The following is a 24,172-nucleotide window of genomic DNA, read 5'->3' as shown; positions in this document are numbered from 1 at the left end:
TATTGTCAACATTCCGGAAGGCTACGCGTGTGTGTGTGGGATTTACTGTCAGTTTCTTTTCCTTGTTGTTTCTTTGAAACCGAGACGGAAAAACACAAAAAATTTTGAGTCATACGGAAAAAATAACCACATTAAAGCTTGAACTACAGGAGGATTTCAGTAAGACGATTGAACTTAAGGTTCCTGCTCAAGATGTTATTTTTGTCATTAAACTAAGCGCTCAGTTTTCCTGACACAATCATACGATTATTCGTCGTTATATTAACATTTTAAACACGTCATGTGTTGCTCTGTCACGTGCGTGTGACCTCAAAGCTAAATAACACTGTGATACATCTCTTTGTCGGGGAGAAGAGAAACCTTCACATCACAGGTATCTCGTAACATCTGATACAGCATTTATTCTTATTTTCATTTACAAAAAACTCAACAAAAATCAACATGCTCAACCTGAGAGCCCAGTGTTTTAGATATGTGTATATACACACACACACACACACACACAGACACACGTATATACAATGCTGTTGTAATCTGATCCAGATCAGTCCGGCCTAATTATGGACTCCTTCACCTCAGGCTCTGCATTAATGGCTTCTTACTTTGCTGCTGCTGACCTCTCTTAAATCAAACCTCACCTTTTAAAACACAAACATATAAAAAGAAACGCATGTTACGAGATGAAGATCTTGACCGCACTTGAATACAGAAATAATAATTATTTTTCTGGTCAAAAAGACGTCACAAAGCGAGGTCACTGCCTGACCCTGCCACAAGCAGGAAAACACACAGAAACGTCTTCTCAAGACGACAAGTGAGCGTGTGTCCAGGAAAGTGCTTTCAGTTCACTGTGGTGGAGGGTTGGCCGTGGCCGCCTTCAGGATGCCTCGCAGCACCTTGTAGTTGTTGAGCGGTTGGTTTTCTTTGGGCGGGTAACACGGGCCGTGGTCTGTGGCGTAAGAGTACGGGAACCGCAGCACCCAGAAACCGTCAGGCGGCAACACGATGTCCGTCTGCTCGGGGTGGAAGAGTGGACAGGGAGGAGGACCGGGCTGTACCTGGGAACATAAACCACGGCTTAATGAGTTCTCACAGTGTTGATTAAGTCTATCGGCTCCACATGACTGTCTGTGTTTCTCAGCATTGAGATGATGTGTTGCCCAGCGACACAGAAGCGTTTAGCTTTTAGCAACATTGCTCTAGTAAAGCAAGACGGCTGCAAACTGGTTGAAGTATGACTGAAAACACAAAGTATCGCCCATGTTTCAGAAGGGAATTCTACGTCTACAGCCATTCACAGCCTGACAGGATGAAACAGAGACAGAATAACAACAACACACTGTAGCTTTAACTCACAAATCTATTCAAACTCAGTGTTAAACACCATCTACTGAAAGAAAAACAGCTCTGCAGCAGCAACTACAACCAAAACAAAACAGCAGACTTGACTCCATTCACACTACAAGCCTCTGGCGTCCTCTGTTGGTCATAGTGGCAAGTGCAAGCAAGTGCGGAAGCACGCACAGACACACACACAGACAGACAGACAGAAACTCTGTGGAAGTGAAGTAACAAAATAAACCCTGTTTACCTGCGGGTTGAGAGTCACCTCCAGCGGAGCATCAGGCACCACGATGAACACTCGGGTCAACTGGGCATAGTGAGGCTTCAGGCTTCGGCCCTGAGAGGGTGACGGGATGTACAGTGGCATGTCAGAGTTGAGCACCCTGGTGGCGGGATCCTTGGCGCCCCCTGGTCCCAGCACCTTCACTATTTTATCAGGACCAGAGCTAACGAAGCGTCGCCCCCTGCTGTCCTCATATTCAAACCCCACAAACGCACGAGCCATGTCGTCCCTCCTGCGGCTCCGTCCCAGACCTCCGGTGCTTCCTCGCTTTCCCACCAGGGTTTTGTTGGGAGCTGGCCACGACGAGGAGCCGCCATCCAGCGACTCTGTCAGTCCTGTATCCTCCTCTGACCGAGAGCGGATGACCAAGTCCCACGGCAAGAGGAAGGAGGAGCCTGGGATGAAGCCTGGCTGTTCCAGACCCGTGTGGCAGTTGTACGACTTTGCTGGGCCCAGTTTGAGCAGTGACCAGCTGGAGAACTTGGGCAAGAGACCCTTAGAGCAGCCAGAGTGCATCATACCAGGCAGGTACTCCACAGTCGAAGGCTGCCGATCGACAAGGCTCGGTCTCTTCTGCTGGACTTGGGTTTCGGTTCCCTCTCCATCACCATAGGTACCCAGACTGTCTGTGGACTGGCCTAGACTGAGAGCCAGGCTCAGGCTGGTGTCTGCGGGCGTGTGGCTCTGTGCTGTGCTCGGCTCCTTCAGCCTCTCGGTGTCAGCAGCAGCCTCGGACGGGAGTCGCTGAGGCTGGTTACTGGCCGGGGCCGGGTCAGGAGTGCTGGGCTGGAAAACTGGAAACTCAATCCTCTCCAACTTCCCACAACATTTGTCCTCCAGCATCTGTCAGAGAAGATCATTATGATCATTATGGGATTAATGTAACAAATGTATGGGAGAAAACAGAATTAGTTTTTGAGTTAAGTGACTGCAAACCTATTTCTGAGTAAAAACCCATTGTGAATTCATATAAAAGTGCAGTTGTTTTGATGGATTTTGCCACTTTATACATCATGAACTGTTTCCAACACAAGGAAAATTTCTTTCTGGTGATTGTTTTGGTTCATATTGTGATTTCAGGCCTGTGCGGAGTATGAGAAATCTGTTTTTTGAAAGATTATTTTTTTCAATTCAATTCAATTCAAAAAACTTTATTGATCCCCAAGGGGAAATTCAATTTCCAACCAAATACAAACAAAAGGAAAGTGCACAACGATGAAATTGATCATCAGTGACGTTAACGTAACGTGAGAGCAGTGTGTGACCTCTGACCTGGTAGAAGTCATGATTGGCAGCCTGGACGTCAAACGGATCCTCTCGAGGAGCCTGCTTCCTGCCACAGTTACAGGAGCTGGTGGAGCGCCCTCTGCTGTTGTGGTTCAGGATGGGTGGGTTGTGATCCATGTCTGGCTTCTCTCCTGCAGGAATTAATGGTTGGGTTTCATCATTCTATTATTGGTTTTATCCTGCTTTTGAAATGTATATAATATACACACACACACACACACACACACACACATATATATATCTTTCTATCTATCTGCAAAAACTTTTACTGTGGTCTCCCACTAGTAATTAAAGGTCCAGTGTGTAAGAATGTGTGATATGTAAAGGTAAAACTATCCCAAGCCCATCAGTGAACCATGCGCATGCAAATACACGCCCCCTTTAATACTTGTGCAATGTTTGCCAGTGATTCAAGGGTAATTCCAGAGTGTTATGTTGTATTATATACACCTGATCACCGTGCTCTGTCCTCATTAGCACCACTACAGCATAACTCACCTGGCTGAGGGAGGAGGTGGAACTTGTGCACACAGTGCTGGTCTGTGAGGCTCCGCTCCTCACACAGCTGGTGGCCGTTGCTCCAGAATTTGTAACAGTCCTCGTGGAGCTGCAGCGCGTATCGCTGGAAGGCCACGCCGCGAGCGTGCTGACTGTACACACGCAGAGCCTGTGCCAGCTGGTTCTTGTGCACCGTCGTGGTGTAGTTGTGGGGAAGGTTGGACTGATACGCGCTGTGAGCCAGTGGCAGAGCTTTCTGACACCTGTTCTCAGAAAACTTTGTGTCAGCATCAAGGAAACCCTCCAAAACCTTCAGCTGGCTTTGCACCTTTGTGGACAATTCAGCGACTTCTTCCTCCGTGTTACTGATAAGGACTTGGTGGAGCCTGGAGGCAACCTGGACCCACTTAGAGTAGGTTGGCAGCTCAAAGTGCGAAGGCTGTGGGTTGCGACCGACACTGTCGTCAAAGCCTTTCTTGGTGAGCACCAGCTCCACGTGCTGCCAGAGGAATTCCTTTAAGCTGCAGTCCACCAGCTGACTGCCCAGAGACATGAGGCCCGAGTCTCCGTTACAGCTGGCCTGCCGAACCGAACGCCTCGCCTGCTGGTAACGCCTCGGCCCCGACACCAGCGTGGTGGTGTCTTGCTCGCACATGATGCAATTGGAGCGCAGCTGACCGAGCAATGTCCCAACCGGGTCCTCGTCTGCCGTCGGTATCACGTACACAAACGCTTGGTTGGCCGGTACGGTGAACAAGCAGTTGCTGCTCTGGTTGGTCAGGACTCTGCTTTTACGGAAAATGCGATAAATTTGGTCCTCCAAGGCGTGCTGCAGCCTCCTTCTGGGAGAGTGCTTTTTGGGTTTGTCCGGGTTTCCTCCAGACTCCGAGCCATTCGCAGAAACCTTTAGAATACAAAACAACACAGATTTCATTACAAATACCTCCAACCTATTAAGTCCAAAAATCTAAGCAGTATTGCTAACATGTAGTATAACCTAAACCTGAGTCTTTAGCTTACTGTTGTCCCACAAAACAAGTCATTTTGGGACATTTTCTGATATTTAGAGGACAACTAATCAGGACATATTTGTTAGTTGTTGTTGTTGGTCAGAGCCATATTTTGTACAATAAATCTAAGACCCATGGACAGTGGGACCCCGGGTTGGTAAAGTGTTGACTTCAAGTTTAATATGCCATTGTAAATTTCCTCTTGTAAGGCTTACAGTTCTCAGTTATGATTAATCGGCTTGAGTGATTTTTGTCTGATTTTCAGCTTCTTACATGTGAATATTTGTCTAGTTTCTTTGCTCCATATCACAAAAACTGAACAGACATTTGAGAACATCATTATTCCCACGTTTGAGAAACATAGATCAACATTTTATGGACCAAACGATTAATCGAGACAGATTAATCAATTGTGAAAATAATCGTTAGTTGCAGCTCTAGCTACTTGTAATAGAACACAAATAATTAACGGAAAAAGACAGACCTTCAGAGCGCCGTTCATCTGGAAGACGAAGAGCAGGCGCGGAGGGCAGGGTCGACAGTTCACCTTCCATTCTTTGGACACCGGGCAATCCTTGATGACAGATCGGATCAGAGGCAGCACCTTCTGCCGCAGGGCGTCCAGGGCCCTGAAGAGCCGGTCATATGTCACGTCGAAGGTCTGGTTCGGGTGCACGAGCAGGAGGACATGGCACACGGAGAACATGTAGAGCAGGTGGAGGCACTGCTGCCTCTCCAGGCCTTCCCAGAAGTCGTGGGAGTCGGAGTGTCCGGCGCCGGCGCTGAGAGTCTGGCAGGCCCGCAACAGCTGGCGGAAGTCGCAAACGGAGGAAAGCAGCAGATACAGCACCCGGTTCTCCTGGTTGTAGAAAGCCTGGATGTGGCTGTCCGCAGTTTCCTCGTCCGCGCGGCCGAACAGTGGGAATATGTGTTTGTCTGCCAGAGTGTTGACCAGAGACTCCTTCAGTAAAGACGGCGGTGTGTTACTTTTACCGAAGATACCGACGACACACAGACCGTCGTCCCGGTACAAAGCGTCTTCAACGAAGTCTGACTGCAGCAGAGCCGCGAGACTCACGGGGCCGGCGGCCATCTTTGCTAGTCAGGGGAAGAAAAACACTGACGCACCGATTTCCGCTTCCGTGACACAGACAGGTCCGAGTAGGCGCAGCACACTCATATATTCTGTTCCGTTGTTGGTTTTCCCTCTTTTTATTTGCTGTGGTTTTATATTTATTCTGAATTTTATTAGATTTGAATTAGGAAAGTAAGACAAAATATTACAAATCCTAACATAGTATGTCAGCTAAATGTAAGTATTCTTAAGATAAGATAGTCCTGTATTAGTATTACATTGTCACAGCAGCAAGACAGTAAAGATAAAGATAATAAATAATAAACATGCATTTACAAGAAAGTACACTATATAACGATATTAACAATAATACTATCAAAAAGTTAAAAAAGAATGTACGTTATAGACAGTTTCCAGGATATATACAGTGTGGGCCTGATATTTACATGAACATGGGCTATTATATATGTGTATATGTAAAATGACAGTATATTGCACGTGGGATAAGAAGCCTGGTTATGTGTGGTCTACTGAGAGCAATGCTTGTTGTACAGTCTTACAGCAACAGAGGAAGTCTTGAGAAAAAACGTCAAAGTCACTTCCTTCATTGAAAATAATGCTCTTTTCTGTGTGTCTGTCAAGTTTTATGAGTAAAAGACCTGAAATAAATAAATAAAAAACAAACAAACACAGCAGCATCATTTTAAATGTATTCTTTACTTGACAGTGGGAAAGAAAATGGGTGAAACTGCCCTTTAACAGTTTTGTCCCATTCCTCCAAAGTGTATAAATCTGTGTTTTTTATAAATTTAAACACACGCATGTATATATTAAATATATATACGCACGATGTCTATGAATAAAACCACCTTCTGAAAACGTCTGTGTACGTCGTATCGTGACGACATCGGGCTGCGTGCGCGCTCCTGAGCTCGGCGTAAAAACCTGCGCGCTCCTCTGACGTCAGCGACTGCTCTGATCACACACGAAATCCCCCGGTCACGCGGCGCGCGCTCCCGCTCGGCTCTGAATGGGGACCCGGTCCAGCCCGTGACAGCAGCTCCCGTGGTGTAGTATCAGCGCAGACGCCGCGGTCCACGCATCCACTCCAGTCCGCTGCCTCCACAGCACACCGGTACTCCACGGCGCGGCTCGTCCGGTATTTGCGCACTTTTAACGGTTCCCTTCTCCTCCTGTCAGCCCTGGTGAGTAACTGCAGAGACTGACTGTCTCCCTGTCTCTGTGTGTCCAGGAATGAGAAATGATGGCCAGCTCTGCAGCAGAGGAGAAAACCTTCCGCCGGTTCCTGGAGCTCTTCCTTCGGGAGATGAGGACGCCGCTGCAGGAGAGCGACCCGGTGCCCACGCGCCCTTTGTCGGACCTGGTGACTGAGGACGAGGTGGAGGGGGAATGTCTCGACCTGTGTCTCCAGCATCTCTACAAATAGTTAAGTGTCCACTTTTCTCTCGTCTGTTGTTGTTATTTGTGTGTGTGTGTGTTTTTCTGGCGTCAGACGCGGGTGTTTTGTGATTGAGCTGCCGGACAGGTGCGACCCTGACCGGGCTCTCTTCACGTCCTCCGGCTGCTGTGAGGACACCCGCTGCCTGGGTGTGTCCAGCACCAGGTTAAAGACAAGTGTCTCTGCTACAACAACCTTTGAGGAAATGAAAAGCAGAAGTTACGAGGAGCGTGTGTGCTGTTATTATTACACCCGTGAACTGTCATTGTCACAGTGTCGCCGGCGCTCACAGAGCTCGTGGGGGTGCGCACTCAAATTAAAGGTGAACCCCTGGTTTTGCGTAACAGCGTGACGTCACGGTGATGGCGTAGGAGGGGGTGGACGCAGCCATCACCATCACTGCTGAGCGCCGTTGTCGTGCGGGCTAAAAATAACTGTGGCCGGTTTACGTTGATGCAGCCTCAATAATCCAGAGCCGTGGTTACATTCCAAAAAATCCAAGAGCTGCTCGTGACATGTTGTAACACGGCTGCTTTTCATCTGGCAGCGAAGCAGAGAGATGGTATGTTCATGAGGAAGCACACACACACACACACACACACACACACTGACATGATAAAGGTGCAGTCTGTAACATTTAGGAGGCTTCGCTTGCAGAAAATGGCACATTCTTACCAGTTTGTATAAATGTAATAATTGCTTTTTATATATATATATTTATGTATATATAATATGCCTTTTATATCATTTACTACCTGGTGTCAAGACACATAGCAGCATAAAATATGGAATTAGATTTGTGTCCATTTTGTCATTTTCAAACAACACTTTTACGAATTGAGCAATTTGCAAAAACAATAACGATTTAATTGCTCCCACACTTTGTTCTTTATGTTTCCTCTTTTTTTTTGTTTACGATTCTGACCAGGGCGGAGCTTAGGAAGCTGCCTGCTGATTGGCTACTAACATTTTAACATTTAACAAAACCTTAGATATGTTATTTTGTTGGCTGTCGACAGGAAAACTTGGGGAACGTGTGAATACTTCCGCTCCAAAACAAAATCCAGATCTTTGCAAACAAAAAGTGTATTTTCAGACAAATGAATGAATATGGTATTTTTAATGATTAAATTGATTTTTTTTTTTTTTTGATTTTGTGGTTCATTTTTGTTTGTGTTTGAAAATCTAATTCCAAACGATCACATTTTTAAACATAAATAAAAACGTAACATCAACGTTAGAGGATAACACATTAATAAATGAGACCTTGTGTTATGGAGATGTTTCTACATGGTTGTAACGGTTACATCTTCTCTGGTCTGTGAAGGACATCCTCGTTCCTTTGTTACAATCTGCAATCTCACCATTAGATTTCGACTGCGCCTTTAATTTGACTCTCCTCACTGATTTCTCGAGCATCTTAAGTCTTAAAAACTTAGTAAGTGTTGAAGCTGAGATGAGTCTGAAGCCGAGAGAGAGACAGACAGAGACAGAGAGAGAGAGAGACAGAGAGCTCTGCCCTGAGCTGCCTGCCCTGATTTTGAATCCAAAATAGGTGCAGAAATTGTGCTGGGAAAGAACGAGGTGGAAGACTCATCTGGGCCACTGAGTGACGAGGGAGAGCGCATGTGTGTGTGTGTGTGTATGTCTGAAAAAGACGGTGCACAGTGTGTGTGAGTGTGTGTGTGTGAGGAGGTCAGGATGCACTCCAGCCGTGATGGAGAGAGCATGTGTTTGTGGCAGGATGGATCTTGTAGTGCTGTCTGGTCAGAGAACAGAGCGAGTTCATTTCCAGTCACACAAACAACGAAGTCGAGGGTTATTATCAAATACTTGCCTGTGGCTTTGTTTCAAGTGTCTGATCGGCCAATCACACGGCAGCTCGGTAGAAGAACAGGGGATTTAACTGAACGTGACGTGATTGTTGCTGGTCTGAATATTTCAGAAACTTCTCTTCTACTGGGACTTTCAAGACGATGGTCCAGAGAAGAAGAGAAAGACAGAAGGTCACAGGAGAATGGTCAGATTGGTTCATAACCACAGTAACAACCACTCGTTTCAACCAAGGTCTGCAGAAGATCATCTCTGCACGAACCAGATTCACAAACAAAACCATGACCTCGTTGGTGAAGGAGAAGATAGAGTCAGGACGACGTCACATGAGCAGCTACTGCACGCTGATGGAATTTCTGAGCGTCCTGACAACTACTTATCCTGTGATGTTGATGCTGAAACATCAGACCGTGCATTTAAGAGCACATTAGAACAGTTCTCTTTGTCCAGGTCCTGATCAGGGATCGCTAAAATCTCCTGCAGTCATTTAGTACATGGACTCCATCCAGTCTGGATCGAATATCCATATAGTGACTAACGGCTGACTGATGCTAACATTTTTGACCGTATCACCCAACCTGTGGGGAGACGCTTGTATTTGTCGTTCCTGTGTGACTCAGTCTTTCTTTCTCATTTAGAGGAAGTGTTTGGACGTTTTCTTGTCTTATCAGCCCTGACTTTAACAGCTGATCTAAACCTTCAGCTCAGGTTTAAACGCTCGCTGACAGCTGATCTGTGCATGTGTCACTCACTCCGAGGTCTCTGTGCATCGCTGTAGACGGTGGAACTGTCAGCTGACAAGGTCACTTCTGCTGCGTTTGTTTGACACTTTATTCTTTATACTCTGTATACGTATGTTGTCATGGCAACAGCGCAGGAGTATTGAGTGATAATGGTGTTCTGCAGTTTGTCTGAATACCGCAGCAGGAGCCGCCATGTTTCTCTCCTGATATGTGCCATCTTTTCTTGCCTTGATTGAACAGGACAGTTCTGCTAACTACATTTTTAAAGTTTTAAATTTGCACATTGCACAGTGCTAAAATCCCTCCCCTCATTTTTTTAGTTATAAATGAGTGGGACATGTGTAGATCATTATCTGGCAAGATTAGATTATGTAATTACTCACATATATACATATAACCAGGCCACATAAGTTAAGATAACTTAGGATAAGACTCAATGTTCCCTCATTCGATAACAAGGCGCCAACATCTGCCCCTTACCAGATCAGGTGTGTCAAACTGACGGCCCGCGGGTCACCAGGCCACCCGTCGCTGTGTCACTACTAAAACACATTGTGTGTGGCTGAGGTGATATAGAACATGAAATTACATATCTAAGCTTTTCTGGTGTCTTAACTGACAGTTGTCCAGGTTATTATTTGCTTCATTTTAGATGCAGTGATTTATTTTGCATGATAAACATGTTTTATTGTAATATACAAGTACTTTTACCTTTGAAATTCTGTGAAATATCATCATGAAAATATTATAATTATAATTTTAAGCACATATTGCCCACCCACAACTGAATGGTATTTTTTTTTCCTCTAGACCGGCCCCCTCTTGACTAGACTAGATGCTCATTGGCCCCCAGGTCATTTGAGTTTGACACCTCTGAACTGTACGCATCAGACCTGTGACGCTGAACCTTGTCTCTTAACTTAACTCATCACTATCATTGGTCATCAAAAACCATCTCCCACTTTATACAAACAAAACTAAAACTGTCCTCACAAACAAGAAGGTCATAATGAGATTGTGTCTGGCGATCATGGAAAACAACTTAACAAAGAAGATGACGCGAGGAATGACGTGCAGCCAACCTTTGTCAAGTTTATTTGTTTCCCCTGTGGAGTAAACTCCTGCTGTGAGTTTACCTGAGGCTGAGAGCGACGACAGTAAAGACAATAAAACACTGAGATTAATGAGGCTAAAAGTCTCTGTAGAGCTGGAGAGGTCAGGGTTGTTGTTGCTGAACCCCGAGGGCACGAAATCAGTCACACAGCAACATATCCTTCTTTTAATAGACACAATGTTTCACTCTGTCTTTGATCCTGTGGAATATTGAGCTGCTAATGTGACAGTTTGTTCCTCTGAGTGTTTCACAGAATGTGTGTGGTGTTTGATAAAGAGCAGCAGAGTTTTTCCTGAATGTACATTTTGTAAGCGTCACTGCGTGGGTCTCACTGGGATTATTATTATTATTATTATTTATCTCAGGTAACGTGCAAACCAGGGATTACAGTCAAAATAATTGATAATTCAAGGCTGCTGTGACATTAGGTCGCATCCCTGTTCTGAGACACAATGAAAACAGTGAAGTAAAACCAAAACACTAATGCTTTTTCTAATAATAATAATAATGATAATAATAATAATAATAATAATAATAATAATAATAATAATATGTACTTTAGGTAAGAGCCTTGCTTATGAAGGCGGCCATCTTGCACTGCCGTGTTTCTACAGTGAATCAGCCAGAGCATGAGTCGTCATATTAGGAATTGTGTATTATTCCCACTGCAATTTACCAAGGGTGCACCTGTGGCACAGATCTGTGACACGTGAGCACTAATTTCCACGGGCTCGCCTCGGCACGGCACGGCGTGGTTGAATCGCGTTTCCACTAGCAAAGCACCTGGTACCAGGTATCTGCTCTGGCAAGGTTCCACCGGCTGAGGCGCTATTCTGCGTGATGTCGTCAGACTGCCGGCCACTGATTGGTGAGCAGAGAAGTCCAGAAAGGAACAGACTCACAATGGTGAATGGAGACAGACGGAGTTCCAACGGTGGTGATGGATGTTGGTAAATCGTGGCGACCTGAGACGTTACCACTGGTAGAGCAAGAACAATCTGACGCTGGTGACTGGGACAGTAAAGGTTTTAGAAGCCTCCTGATTGTTCATCAGGAGCAGGTGAGGAGGAGCCGCCGCAGGTGTTGCTGATCGCCAGCGTCCTCAGTGGAAGTAGGTCAGCCACGCCTCCTGCAGAGAGGAGAGAGAGCTGTACGGAGGAAACCCACAACAATAATAAAGGTGGAGGAGCGTGTGATCGTGACAAAATGTCTAAAATCTCAATATTTAACAGAGGAGTCTGGTGGATTTAGCGTGAGCGGCTGTATTTCAGTGTTAGACGGAGTCTGCGCTGCAGTTATGGAGGAAGTACTGAACACATACTTTTAATGAAATGATTCTAATGATTCTAATGATTCAGTTACACTGAAAACAACTGCTTTACAAGTCACTCGTTTGTGTGTGTGTGTGTGTGTAAAACAACGTCACGGCAGTTTCATGCAGTGGAGACTCCGCCCACTTTGAGTAGGTACTATTTTGTAGTGGAAAACCAACATAAACCGCAGTGGAAAAAAAATGTCACAAGTGGCGCTGCGGTGACTGTGAAGGTCACGTCATTTGTCTGTTAGCGTCCTCGTTCATCACCTCTGTGCCTCTCCACGCCAACACACTTCTGCCTCGTCGCTGTTTGGACTCGCGAACACATGCACGCGGTGAAAGCAGAGATGTTGAGTTGAATTACAGTCAACGTGTTCTCCCCGTGACACATGAGGGAAGGTGTAGCCTCGTGGAAGTCGTTGATTGGTTGATTGTCAAAGCGCGAGTCACAAATTTGTTAAATCACACACACACACATAGGACTGTGGTGGGAAAAACTCTCCTGAGTGGAGAATGTAATTAACCCAGCAGGATTGTTTTTACTACATTATGATTTAATGATCAAAAACGCCTCAGTTTGACATCAGGCGGCGGTAGCAGCAGAAGCATCAGCAGCAGCAGCAGCAGCAGCAGCAGCAGCAGCAGCAGTGTGTCTATATCGGTTTATCACTCAAACATGTGTATTTTTGAGTGTTTGGAGTCGCGCAGCACTTCACAGTGAACCCTCGAGGACACACACACACACACACATACATTTCAAATCACATCACATGGTCTTCGGGGGGGAGGAGACCAACAGCATCCTGTTCTTTTAAAGATGTGACTCCCAGCTGCCTGCAGGGAAATGGATCACAATTTTTAACACACATGTGTGTGTGCATGGTCTGTCCACACTCCCCCAGCTCCTTGGAGCACACGGAGTGCTTCACCCCCCCCTCCCCCCCCCGTTAACACACACATTCACACACAGAGGGGTTCTCTCCTCTCGCTGAAGTCTATTATTAGCTGTTCAACCCAGAGACAAACTAATGACACGTTGGGATGAATCACCCGCGCTGCTGCCTCCGACTATCATTACACAGCTACAGTAGACAGCCGTGTAGGATGCTGGCCACCACACAAACACACACTCATACCGACAGTCTGCTTCCAGACCGGCGACAAATGTCCGTGTCCTTGAGCCACGGAGACGCATATGTTCAGAGGATTTCACGCAGGAAGATTTATAAAAAAAACATTATTTCAGATTTCCCTTCATCTTCATCCCAGCGTCAGTGATCACTGCTCGTCCTCACGTCGTCATCACACCAGGACACTGAGAGTTACAGGTTTAAATGTCCATTATTTTAGAATGAGTCCGTACGTTTACATGCACAGTTTAATCGAGCTAAGGCCGTAGCCCGACTGAGAGCTGGACAACTTGAATCCGAGTATGAGTATAAGAATCCGAGTATGTCTATGAGCGAGTCATATTGACTCAGGATCCCGTCGAGATGGACGGTGGTGCTGTGGTTCTGTAGGTTTCGTGTCTGCTGTACGTGTTGTATCGTGGTACAAATGCGACGGAGCGTGGCTCCTGTGGTCGCTGTGTTGTCCGAACAAACGTTGCGTCGAGGACATTTAGCCAAGCCAAGGGAGCCGAGTCGCACCGGGACCATGTCGTGGAAAAGCAGCGGTTATTTACTCAGAGGAAATAAAATATCTATGTCAGGTTACTGTCAATTATCACCGACTGCATGATGCTGCTCGAGCAACTGACTGATGACAGTGTGGAGGTCATCATCTCTAGAAATTATGAGAAAGATTATATTATGAGCAGAAGAAGAAGAAGAAAGCTGGAGTCAAACCCATCAGACATATAGCAAAATGCGGGGTACTGTACATCCTGGACAGGTCGCCACTCCACATTTTGCTTTATGCTAGAAGCTTTCTTCTTCTTCTCCTTCTTCTTCTAATATAATCTCTCTCATAATTTCTGGAGATGATCACCTTCACACTGTCGTCAATAATTTGCTCGAGCTACGTGACATAGATATTTGATTTGACCGTTGTACACCTGTCGCACCGTCGTATTCATCAATGTCCTGTCTGTCTGTCTGTCTGTCTGTCTCTCACGACTCACGTCCTCTGCTTCAAGGACGAAACCTGCTTTGTTTGGAACGATCACAAACTCCTCGAGGGTTTTTGTTAACGAGGACTTCCCTCGGGCCGTTCCGGCAAATTAGGATGCTGCGCCACAGAGAGGAAACACTGAAGTGAATAACAGCAGTAATGTCCACTTGTGCCCACATACTCCCCCCTCCCCCACCCCCCACTCCACAGGGGCTGTTTCACACATAACATAATGCGTCTCTGGTGACCATTTCAGCTGTGGTGAATTAGAGTAATCTGTGCAGACTAAAGACAGATTAATTAATAGTCAGCGAGAACATTATGAGCAATAAATCATATTACAAATGTAAAACAGTCTCCACAGAGACTAGATACACAATATTATTAAAACATAATGAACGGAATCAAATCCTCATTACTACAAAACATTTCCTCCTATTAAATCAGCAAATATACTGTAACCAGAAGATTGTCATTTTCTAAATAATTACGTTTCTGTGTGAATATTCTGTGTCATTAAATTGAAGGATAATTACCTATAATTATAAATGTGGTTTATAGTGCACCACGTGGTCATAGTTAATCTCGAGCACACAGAGTTTGATTTTTCAGGTTCTGACACCTGCAGTAAAAGTAAAAGTCTATATACTTTGGACCTGGTCCAGCTCAGGTCCTGGTTCTGGTCTGAGAAATGTGGAAAAAGCCACTAATACAAGGGTTTGTATGGGAATTCACACACTGCAGCACAGCAGTGTAGGACTGTGCGGTGCTGACATGGGCTCCAATTACACGGCGAAAAACATCTACTTATGTAGTCATGGAAGTGAGTCTGTAACAAAGTGTGTAACACCCTGCTGTCCACCCTGATGTCCACATCTGCTCCGAGGTGGAGCTATATCAGGAGCTGAAAGCCAGCGTTTTTGGTAAAATTGCTCAGAGTTTGGAGCGAAGAATGATACCACTGTCAAATCTGTTTGTTAAATGTGAGCAGCTCATCGTTAGCTTCCTTTAGAATCTAAAACATGTCCCGAGGACCAGGATTGAGAAAGACTGCTCTGGCACATAGAGTTCTTAGATGACCTTGCTCTGTCCAAAGGACACAAAATCTACCAGTGCATCCAATCTCACTAATCTCGCTGTAAAAATGACAGTAAAGCCACAGAATAATGGTAATAATAATAATAATTACATTAATGGTAATAATAATAATAATAGTAATAATGATAATAATTGTAAAGTATACGTGTTGAGGGTCGGCCTCTTGTGCCACACGTGATGTTTCGAGGTAATCAGTCAATGTATGGCAAAGTTGTAGGGCACTTCCTACTTGGTGACGAATGGTCATAATTTGCCAATCTTTAGGTGGCGCTATAGAGCTCTGCTGCAAATCACGGGTCAGAGTGCTATGATGACATCACATTTTCGCCACACCTGACCTCCATGCCAAGTGTCCAGAGTTTTGAACCACCTCAAAAATGACCGCAAAGCCACATAAATAATAATAATGATAATCTGAAGGGAGACATTAGGTTCCTCGTTTCGAAATCTTGTTTGGCCTTTTCTATCTCACGTCTTTCACACACATTCTCTCCATGCTGCTGCTGCTGCTGCTGCTGCTGCTGCTGCTTGGGGGTTAAGTGTCTTTGCCCCATTGACACGTTTGCATGTCGATTCGTAGACACGGGAATCAACTCTCGACCTTCTGGTTGGAAGGAGACTTGCTCTCCCGCTGAGCCACCGTCGCGAGCACTTCAACAGGCTAATGAACTCGAGAATGTTCATGTTTCCCTAATGCCACATAATTCCTTTAAAATATAATATAAAAAATGAAAAACAGTATTAAAGGTTGGAAGTGCTGTGATAACATGGAGAATGATTTCCTTTCCTTTTTTAAAAAATATTTTTGAGACGCTTGAGAGTCGACAGTGACAGAAAATAAAAGACGAGACCGATGGAAAATGACATCCAACAAAGGTAAACGACCTTGTGGTTCATAATAAGATCTTTAGTGAGCAGGATGAAGCTGCATTCATGGAGTCATCTCTTCTCGAGCAACAGCTGACGATATTAAGAACATCAAAGGTCAGCGCCGCAGCAGACTGAATTATTACTACAGCAGTGATTCAGATTAAAGCCGTGAACCAGATGAGTTTCCATCTGCAGTGAGAACAGAACATAAATGCCACCACTTTACAGCAGACAAATGAGACCACTTCAGTCCCACTTGGACTGTCTCAGAATGAAGTGACCTCCTTCTGAGCTGAACTAGTTTCATTGGAAATGGATGCTGCTGGATGTATGCGCTCACTTTATTAGGTACACAGGAAGAGTGGGACCCAATGTGGTTTTCTGCTGTTTTCATCTGCTTCCTGGTTTGATGTGTTGTGACTTTTCGATGACCTTGGGTGCTTCTTCTGCCTTTCTGTCTTTTTGAACAACTCTGGTATTTTCCTCTGACCGCTGGCATCTACAAGGCATCCACCGCCCACTGGATATATTCTCTTTTTTTGGAGAGATGTTTGTGTATAAAAGTCCCAGTAGATCAGCAGTTTAAGGCACAGTCAAGTTCACCTAAATAAAAAAACACACTCACACACACACAAAGCTCCACGTGTGGCTGTGAACAGGCCGAGCGTCTCTGTAACTAAAGTCAACAGCACAGAAAGTGCGTTTTTTGAAAGTCCTACTTTTCCCCGAGCTTCACCATCTGTCTGTCCACTGGCGTTTCAGTCTGTAATCAGAGCAACGTGAGGCCAGGAGATTTGATCTCCCTGGAGATCCACGTCCACTGAGACCTCGGCAGAGTAACGGTATAGCTTTCTAGAGCACCTCTGAAAAGTGAGGCTGTTTCAGACTTTACTGTCAGCCTGGTTTCATTTAAATCAAAAAAAACAGGGGGTTTTCTGTGAATGTTGAGGCTGTGCTGCTGTGTGTGGGAAAACTTCTCGTCAACTTGTTTGGGTGTTTCTACTGTACTCGCATGTTTCTTTGCTGTTCTGGTCTATCCCTTTGAAATTAGTTGCTGGAATAATCCCTTAATCAGAGTGTCTCGCTGGGATTATCACTGATGGCAGCACTGCCCTCCACCAGCTCTGGCAGCTGAGCCTGCAGTAGACTAATGTGACCTGGCCACAGTGTCACTGATTTGTGCTGTAGACAGAAATGACTTTACTTGATGTTATTTAATGATAATCAATGTAATTGTACCACATTAGATTTGACACCAGTGAGATTAAAAATCTGCAGGAATTAGTCAGTGGGCACTGAGTTGTATGTAATTGTAACCGTGTTTAAAGACTTTTGTGTAACATCCGATACCTTCAGTGATGTGAAGTAAGTCAGCCTTTGTTGGGTCTTAGAGGTTTTATTGTGTTAAAAATCTGTTTGTTTTTGATTTTAGACTAAATTTGACTCAGGGAAAGGGTCTTGCTCTATGGAGGCCACCATCTTGTGCTGCTATGTTCTGAAGCTGAAGGAGATCAACATGCCCTCTGGTGCAGTGTAATGAGGCCTCTGTGGTTCCCTGAGGGTGCAATCTGCAGTCTCACCACTAGATGTCAGCTTTTCTCAAACACTTGACCTTGAAGACAAGTTTGAAAATTTACATTTTATTTTTCCCTCCAAGGTGGAGGAAGAAGAACTGTTCCTACTCTTTCTGTGATGGTCTATGAGGATTCACGATCAGCTGTGAAAGAAGAGCTTTGCTTACACAGCAGCAACATGTGTGACTTCTGATTCAGAGCTGAACTTCTAGTCTGGACACAGATTGTATTTGTTTGAAAACACAGCTGAAAGCCAGAAGGAGAAAGAAAATATTCTACTAAAAGTACACTATTTTTGATCAGATTTGACTTAAGTACAAGTAAAAGTACTGGCTCTTTCTTGTGTCGTGTCAATTTACAAATTAAAGAGCTGACAAAATATGTAAACACATAATGGGTCAAAGGTCACAAATGTCACTCGCTCAGGGACCTTAATGAACGCCAATTCACCTGTCATCATTCATTCACCGGTCATCAGACCAACTTTAAAAAGTACAAGTACACAAAAAAACCTACTCAATGACAGTAACATCAGTAAATGTAATTCATTACTTTCCACCTCTGGCATGATGACAGGTGTTGAACACGATAAAGTATAAAATCTGCACGTTTCAACACATAGATGCTGAATACAGCCATGCAGGCGTGTCTTCATCAGCACGTCAGCACCGTGGAGAGCGGTGGACTGACAACAGAAACTCACAGTGGTGTGTATTTTAGATTCTCTTGTTCACTGCAGCTGCAGGAGGAAAGCAGAGCACCCAGAGGACAAGCATGCAAATACAGAGGGAATATGCAAACTGCACACACACACACACACACACTGACATCAGCAGCCATCTTGTCAAATCCTCAGTGTCGTTCAACATTTATCTGTGAAAATGTGGAAGCCGGAGAGTTGAGTTTTTATTGCCTGTATTCTGAGGAAATTCCCCACAGCAGCGTGTGATGATGAGAAGTGAACATTTGTTTCACCAGCAGGTGTTAGGAGTTATAAAAACAGCTCTTTATTTTCATATTATACGCCATTGATAATTGAAACAATGACGACGTGTGTGTCTGTGTGTGTGTGTGATCAGTGTTTGGCCATCTCTGTAAACACGCATGTCATTACAGCAGCGGTCATTAGTGCAGTGGTGTCAAACTCATTTATTTTGCATCATAAATTTGTTTTTTTTATTGTGAACTATACATTGATATTGAAAACAAACTTTTATTTTGAAATTCTGTGAACTATAGCCACAAACTAAGCTATTGCAATATAATGATGGGCTATTGTTGTATAATTTTAAACTCATATCGTCCACACCTACTGAATAAATGCTTTTTTAACTTAACCGCCCCCTACTGGCCAGACTAGACTCAGCGGCCCCCATGTCGTTTGAGTTTGAGATCCTTGATTCAGACCAGAGGTCTCAAACTGATCCACTTAATGTATATTTTTTTATAGGTGATTTGAGTTTGCGAGCCCTGCATTAGAGGGTGTATTTTTGTAAATGATGTTCCCGTTTAGATGAAAATAGACGATGAAGTATGTGAACTAACGGTGATGCTCAAATAAGTTTGTTTTGCAACTGATGTTACACTCCATGGATTATATTCAGTTAGATTAGATTGTTAGATTGTGTTTTCTACATTGTAGTTGAATTGACTCGCGCAGTGCGTTTACAGTTATTTTCTCATGTGTTTCCTTCAATTCCCCCGTGGACGTATGGACGTAATAGATCAGCTCATTAGAGCAGCAGTTGTTACTTGATGATGATTCACCAGTTTAACTCTCTGGAGAGTTCACTCGCTCACATTAAGCCGTCGTCCTCAGTGGATTTGTTGTCGTCATGTGACCATTGTGTGTTGGGAGTTGGTCATTATTGATTTTGGGCCAATTACTGAAGTGTAACCCATGCATTTCTGTGTTTTACAGCATATCAGCATGACATTTAATTATAATATATATACAGGAAAGGCTGTGAATAAACGATACATCTGAAAATAAGTGGCTGATTCATGAATAGTTTTATAATGAGTTACGTTTTTATTTTAATATATTTCTTAAGCATACATGAAGCAATTTGAATGTATTTTACGTTGCAGAAGTGACGAGTAAATCAGTGGGGATTTAAGTTGCAGCAGCACAGACACGACGTGTGTCATGTTTGTAACTGGACTGTAGAATATGGAGGAATCTCTTTTCAGTCATTTCAGCACTGACTCACAATGATGTCTCTAAAACAGGTGCCTTAATTAACTTCAGCTCTGGAGAGGCCCCATATTTGGAAGAGCAGTGACCTTCAAAAATTGCAGTGTCCTCCTTTTTCCCTCTTGCAGCGTTATGGACAGACACTTTTCACGCAGAAGCTTTTGCAGTCTGCCATCGCTGCTGCTGCTGGGCGTCTTTTGTGCCCCATAATTCAAATGATGAGTCATATGTCTCTGGCACATGAGCGGAATGCAAAGCAGTTCAGCTCACATTAAAGTCCAGAATAGCTCCCTACCTGTCTGACCTTGAAAAATGATTTTTTTTTCGCTGAGCAGGGGGGAGGCAGAGGCACGTTGATAAACAGCCACACATCAACTTATTAAATTATCTGAATCGGAGAAGCAGCATGACCAATGCAGTGAGGTCACTAAGTGGGATTTTATTTCAACCAGTCATTGCACACGAGTGTGAAAAGGTTGTGGAGATAGAGGGGAAAAGGCAGAATCCTGGTGTAAAACTATATTATAGTTTTAAGTTGTTTTGACTTAAATGACTTTGTCCTGACACACATTTGTCAGTTCTAACTGAATAAAGCTGTTCAACGCTGAGCTACTCTGAAATAAACTGGTGATATTATGTAATAAAATGAGCAGATTTCTCACATTCGTAATTACAGAGTCAAGGATTTGGAATTTTTATTCATGTTTGTCAAGTATTATGGGATCAGGGCTACCTTTATTTAAGAGAGGGGTTTTACAGCAGCTGCTTTCTGTGCTTTGGGTTTAACTTGATAAGCAGTTTAATACTCGGTTAAAACAGATGTTCACGATAAGACGGAGTCAACATGAAGAGGCTCCTATTTGACAAAGTCTTTGGCCTTTCTGTGTTGGTATGTGATACAATTAGGGTTGCAACTGGGCAGGAATCTTAGGAATTAATGAGAATAACCTGGAAATTTGGGATAATTTGCCTGGAGTGGAAATTTTGGGCACTTTGCAATATGCTGCTGTATTTTTGTGACTTTCTTCATATGATGTCTTTGTACAAGATTTACACATAAACAAAGACTTTCCACAAGTGTTTCACTGGTGTGAAAATACGTTCACACAGTGGACGGCGTGCATGGCGTTTTTCAGGTTAAATAAGATGACAAAAAACACAGATATGTAGAAAGTTAGCTGAACTAACGGAAAGGTCTTCAAAACATTTTAATACTGATGTGTGAAATCTTGTGTGGTGACATAAAAGCGTCCAGTAGGAGGCAGAAGAAACAGCGTCACATTTGCGGTTAGCTGGCACCACGATAAGATAGCTTCTTTAATAAAGTGGTTTACCAGTAAGCTAGCAATACATTTTGATTTAATAGTTAAAACTTTAACACTGTAGATCAAATATCATCTACCTCATAATATTATCAAAACTCTTGACTTTATGCTGCAATAGTATTTTTTACCAACTATTTTTATTAGTGCTGTCAAATGATTAAAATATTTAATCGTGATTAATCGCATTAATGTAATAGTTAACTCGCGATTAATCACACATTTTAAGTATTCTAAATGATGATATCTTTTTGTCTCATTTTAATGCGAGTTTTTCCTCTTATTGTGAGAGTCGCACGCTGATAAGAGAGGCTGTGTATCAGCCTGCAGTGTGTGAGTGTGAACGTGCCGTGCTTTAACGTGTTGTTGCCGTAATGAGCTAATCCGAGCTAAAGGAGCTAGCGGTCTTCGGAGGTCTGCTTACTACGGTTCGGGGGTCTGCCAGCTTGGTTGATAACATTGCAGTCATCATTACTTGGATGTGGGGAGTGAATGGAGAAATGATGCAGCGATCGCCATCCACTCGAAACGTAACGTTAGCCTACGACTCTCGCAACGTGCCTATTGTTTTGTTTCCGGTCTAGCTAGATCCGGTGTGGTGTTGTACTTTTTCTAACGTTACTAGTTGTTGCAGCAGCATGTGAAGAAAAGAACGTTAATCTCGCGATATTTTTTGTTTGACGCCGTTAAAATGGGTTTGCGTTAACGCCGTTAATAACGCGTTAAACTGACAGCACTAATATTTATGTTCCCAACCTTCAAATTTGAAAATGTACAGTTTATTCCAATTAATTCCTGTTAATTTTCACAAATGCCCGTTTATTCCCATGGACAGTTTCCTAACTTTTTTCTGCCATTCTCCACTTTCCGTGACTTGGTACATTCCACTCCTCCCCTCTGTGTCGATATATTTGGAATGTTCCACGTTGTGTTGACCGGTTGGAGCTTCTTTTTCCACACGGAGACAGAAGCAGGAGGAAAACGACAGCGGGGACAATCACGTGGTAACTGCTGCCTAAATTATCCACACAGTTCTTAGATTTTCTGTTGACGCTCTGTTCGCACTTGCTGTTAACATCCGACCTGAGCGATCCGATCACAGGTGTTCAGATTACACCTGCTGCTAGTGCTGCAGCTAATGTGACGTCACTGCTCCACATGTAAACACACGATCGCCGTGCACGTGTGTTTTGTCAATGCAACGGTTTTCAAAAAGTGACCTAGTATCAAATATGTCGTTAGTATGACAAATACGGTCTTCATACTGTCAAAAATGTCAGCGTGTAGTATGTGAACAAGAAATGTCAAAAACTGTGTATCTAGTCTGGTCAGCAGGGGGCAGAGTTGCGGTGGTAGAAATAAGATTGTTCAAACAAAATTCACTATTAAATTAGGTTAAATAATACATGTATCGTTTCAAACAGGATTCATTGAAAAACACATGAAGGTGACTTGTTTTTCATCGTCATGATCATCAGCATAAAGTAAGAAAAACCAAGCAATGCAGACAACGGTAGCAAACTTTGTCTGCAACTGAAGTGCAAATTTCTCCACGTGGGACAAATACAGGATTATCTGATCTTATCTGTTTGCAGAGTAGTTGCAAGAGTGGGACGAAGGCCTATAATGATAGATAGATGATAGAGACCTGTGCACGTCCTGGAGGAGGGGGAGCTAATGTTTTTTTTTTAATTATCTGGAGTGATTTCCCTGTGTGTGTAAATAATATTTCATACTATTACACTTAGAACTATCCCTTTAACCAAGGCTGGTCAAAACAATGGAAAAGTGATGCTCACACATTCAAGTCTAATTCATGTGTTCATCATGTTTAAGCAGCAGTTACCCAAACACCTGAGGCTCAGAACCGGTACCACGCGGTGGGGCAAAACCGGATCTGGAACAGGTCCAGAAACCTCAGAAAGGAGTGAGGTTTTTTTTTTTGCGCCACCGGACCGGCTCAACCCCGCAGTTGCAGAACCCGAACCCGCCGGTCTGGATCAACCCCGCAGTTGCGGAACCCGAACCCCCCGGTCTGGATCAACCCCGCAGTTGCGGAACCCGACCCACCGGACCGGATCAAAACCGTGGTTGTTGAACCGAACCGGCGGTTTGGGTTCTACAACTGTGGGGTTGATCCGGTCCAGCGGGACCCGAACCCGCCGGTCTGGATCAACCCCGCAGTTGCGGAACCCGACCCACCGGACCGGATCAAAACCGTGGTTGTTGAACCGAACCGGCGGTTCGGGTTCTACAACTGTGGGGTTGATCCGGTCCGGCGGGTTCGGGTTCTGCAACCGCGGGGTTGATCCAGACCGGCGGGTTCGGGTTCTGCAACGGTTGATGGGGTTGAGGGCCTTGATTCATCTGGGCGCCAAAAAAAAAAACCCTAAAGTTTCCAGATCCGTTTCGCGCCCGCCGCCGGCGTTGCCCCGCGCACGCATACCCTGAAGGGTTACGTTCACCCTGCCACCCGCCAGTAGCCTACCACCGTACCCTCGCCGGTTCGAGCCTGCCCCAGTTGTGCAGCGCACAACCCCGCCCCGTGGTCGTGGTACCGGTTCCGAGCCTGCCCCCGTTTGCGCTGCACGCACAACCCCGCCCCATGGTGGTGGTACAGAACTTGCCCTCTTATGCATTGACACAACCAGTTCTGGAATTGAACTTGGCACCCTGTGGTTTGAACAACCTTATTTGTGGTTGTGAATTAAGCCACCAAGCCATGAATCTCTGGAGCAGACAGGTCTTTTCGTTTCCTTTGAATCTTCACTTTGGAGGTTGAGCTTTAAAAATGTCTTGTTTGCATCGAATCTTACAATAAAAAAGGTCTTTTCATCATGAGATTTGAACTCACAATCTCAGACATACTAGTCTTACTCTTACAGCACGAGCTATTCTTACTGCACAACAGCATTTTCTTGGTATTTTTGAGTTCTTCTTTTTTCCTCCAAAGTTTTATAATTGTTTATAGTAAGATTCGAACCTATAACCTCAGCGACTTGAGTCATCTTCTGTTTGGATTGAGCTATTTGTCTTGA

The 24,172-nt window shown here is 44.4% G+C and overlaps 2 protein-coding genes across 2 annotated transcripts in view; one reads left to right on the top strand and one right to left on the bottom strand.

Annotated features, from left to right (window-relative positions):
- Positions 1-376: 376 nt before the first annotated feature.
- On the bottom strand, positions 377-5,586 carry smg8 (SMG8 nonsense mediated mRNA decay factor). Its single transcript, XM_044042713.1, has 5 exons — positions 4,907-5,586; positions 3,413-4,316; positions 2,900-3,045; positions 1,592-2,470; positions 377-1,058 (listed from the first exon to the last, which is right to left on the bottom strand). Exons 1-5 carry the CDS (start codon positions 5,513-5,515, stop codon positions 846-848), a joined length of 2,751 nt encoding a protein of 916 aa, XP_043898648.1. The 5' UTR covers positions 5,516-5,586; the 3' UTR covers positions 377-845.
- An 890-nt stretch (positions 5,587-6,476) lies between these two features.
- ppm1e (protein phosphatase, Mg2+/Mn2+ dependent, 1E) overlaps positions 6,477-24,172 on the top strand; it is a 31,104-nt gene continuing 13,408 nt past the window's right edge. The window contains exons 1-2 of the mRNA XM_044042682.1: positions 6,477-6,656; positions 6,750-6,943. Of these exons, the coding sequence (XP_043898617.1) occupies positions 6,759-6,943 (185 nt within the window). The 5' untranslated portion in view covers positions 6,477-6,656; positions 6,750-6,758. The remainder of the gene's footprint in view (positions 6,657-6,749; positions 6,944-24,172) is intronic.

The sequence above is a fragment of the Solea senegalensis genome, linkage group LG13 (assembly GCF_019176455.1).
Source record: "Solea senegalensis isolate Sse05_10M linkage group LG13, IFAPA_SoseM_1, whole genome shotgun sequence".
NCBI classification, from domain to species: Eukaryota; Metazoa; Chordata; class Actinopteri; order Pleuronectiformes; family Soleidae; genus Solea; species Solea senegalensis.
The sequence above is the reverse complement of the archived record's forward strand: the minus strand, read 5'-3'. Positions and strand labels throughout refer to the sequence as shown.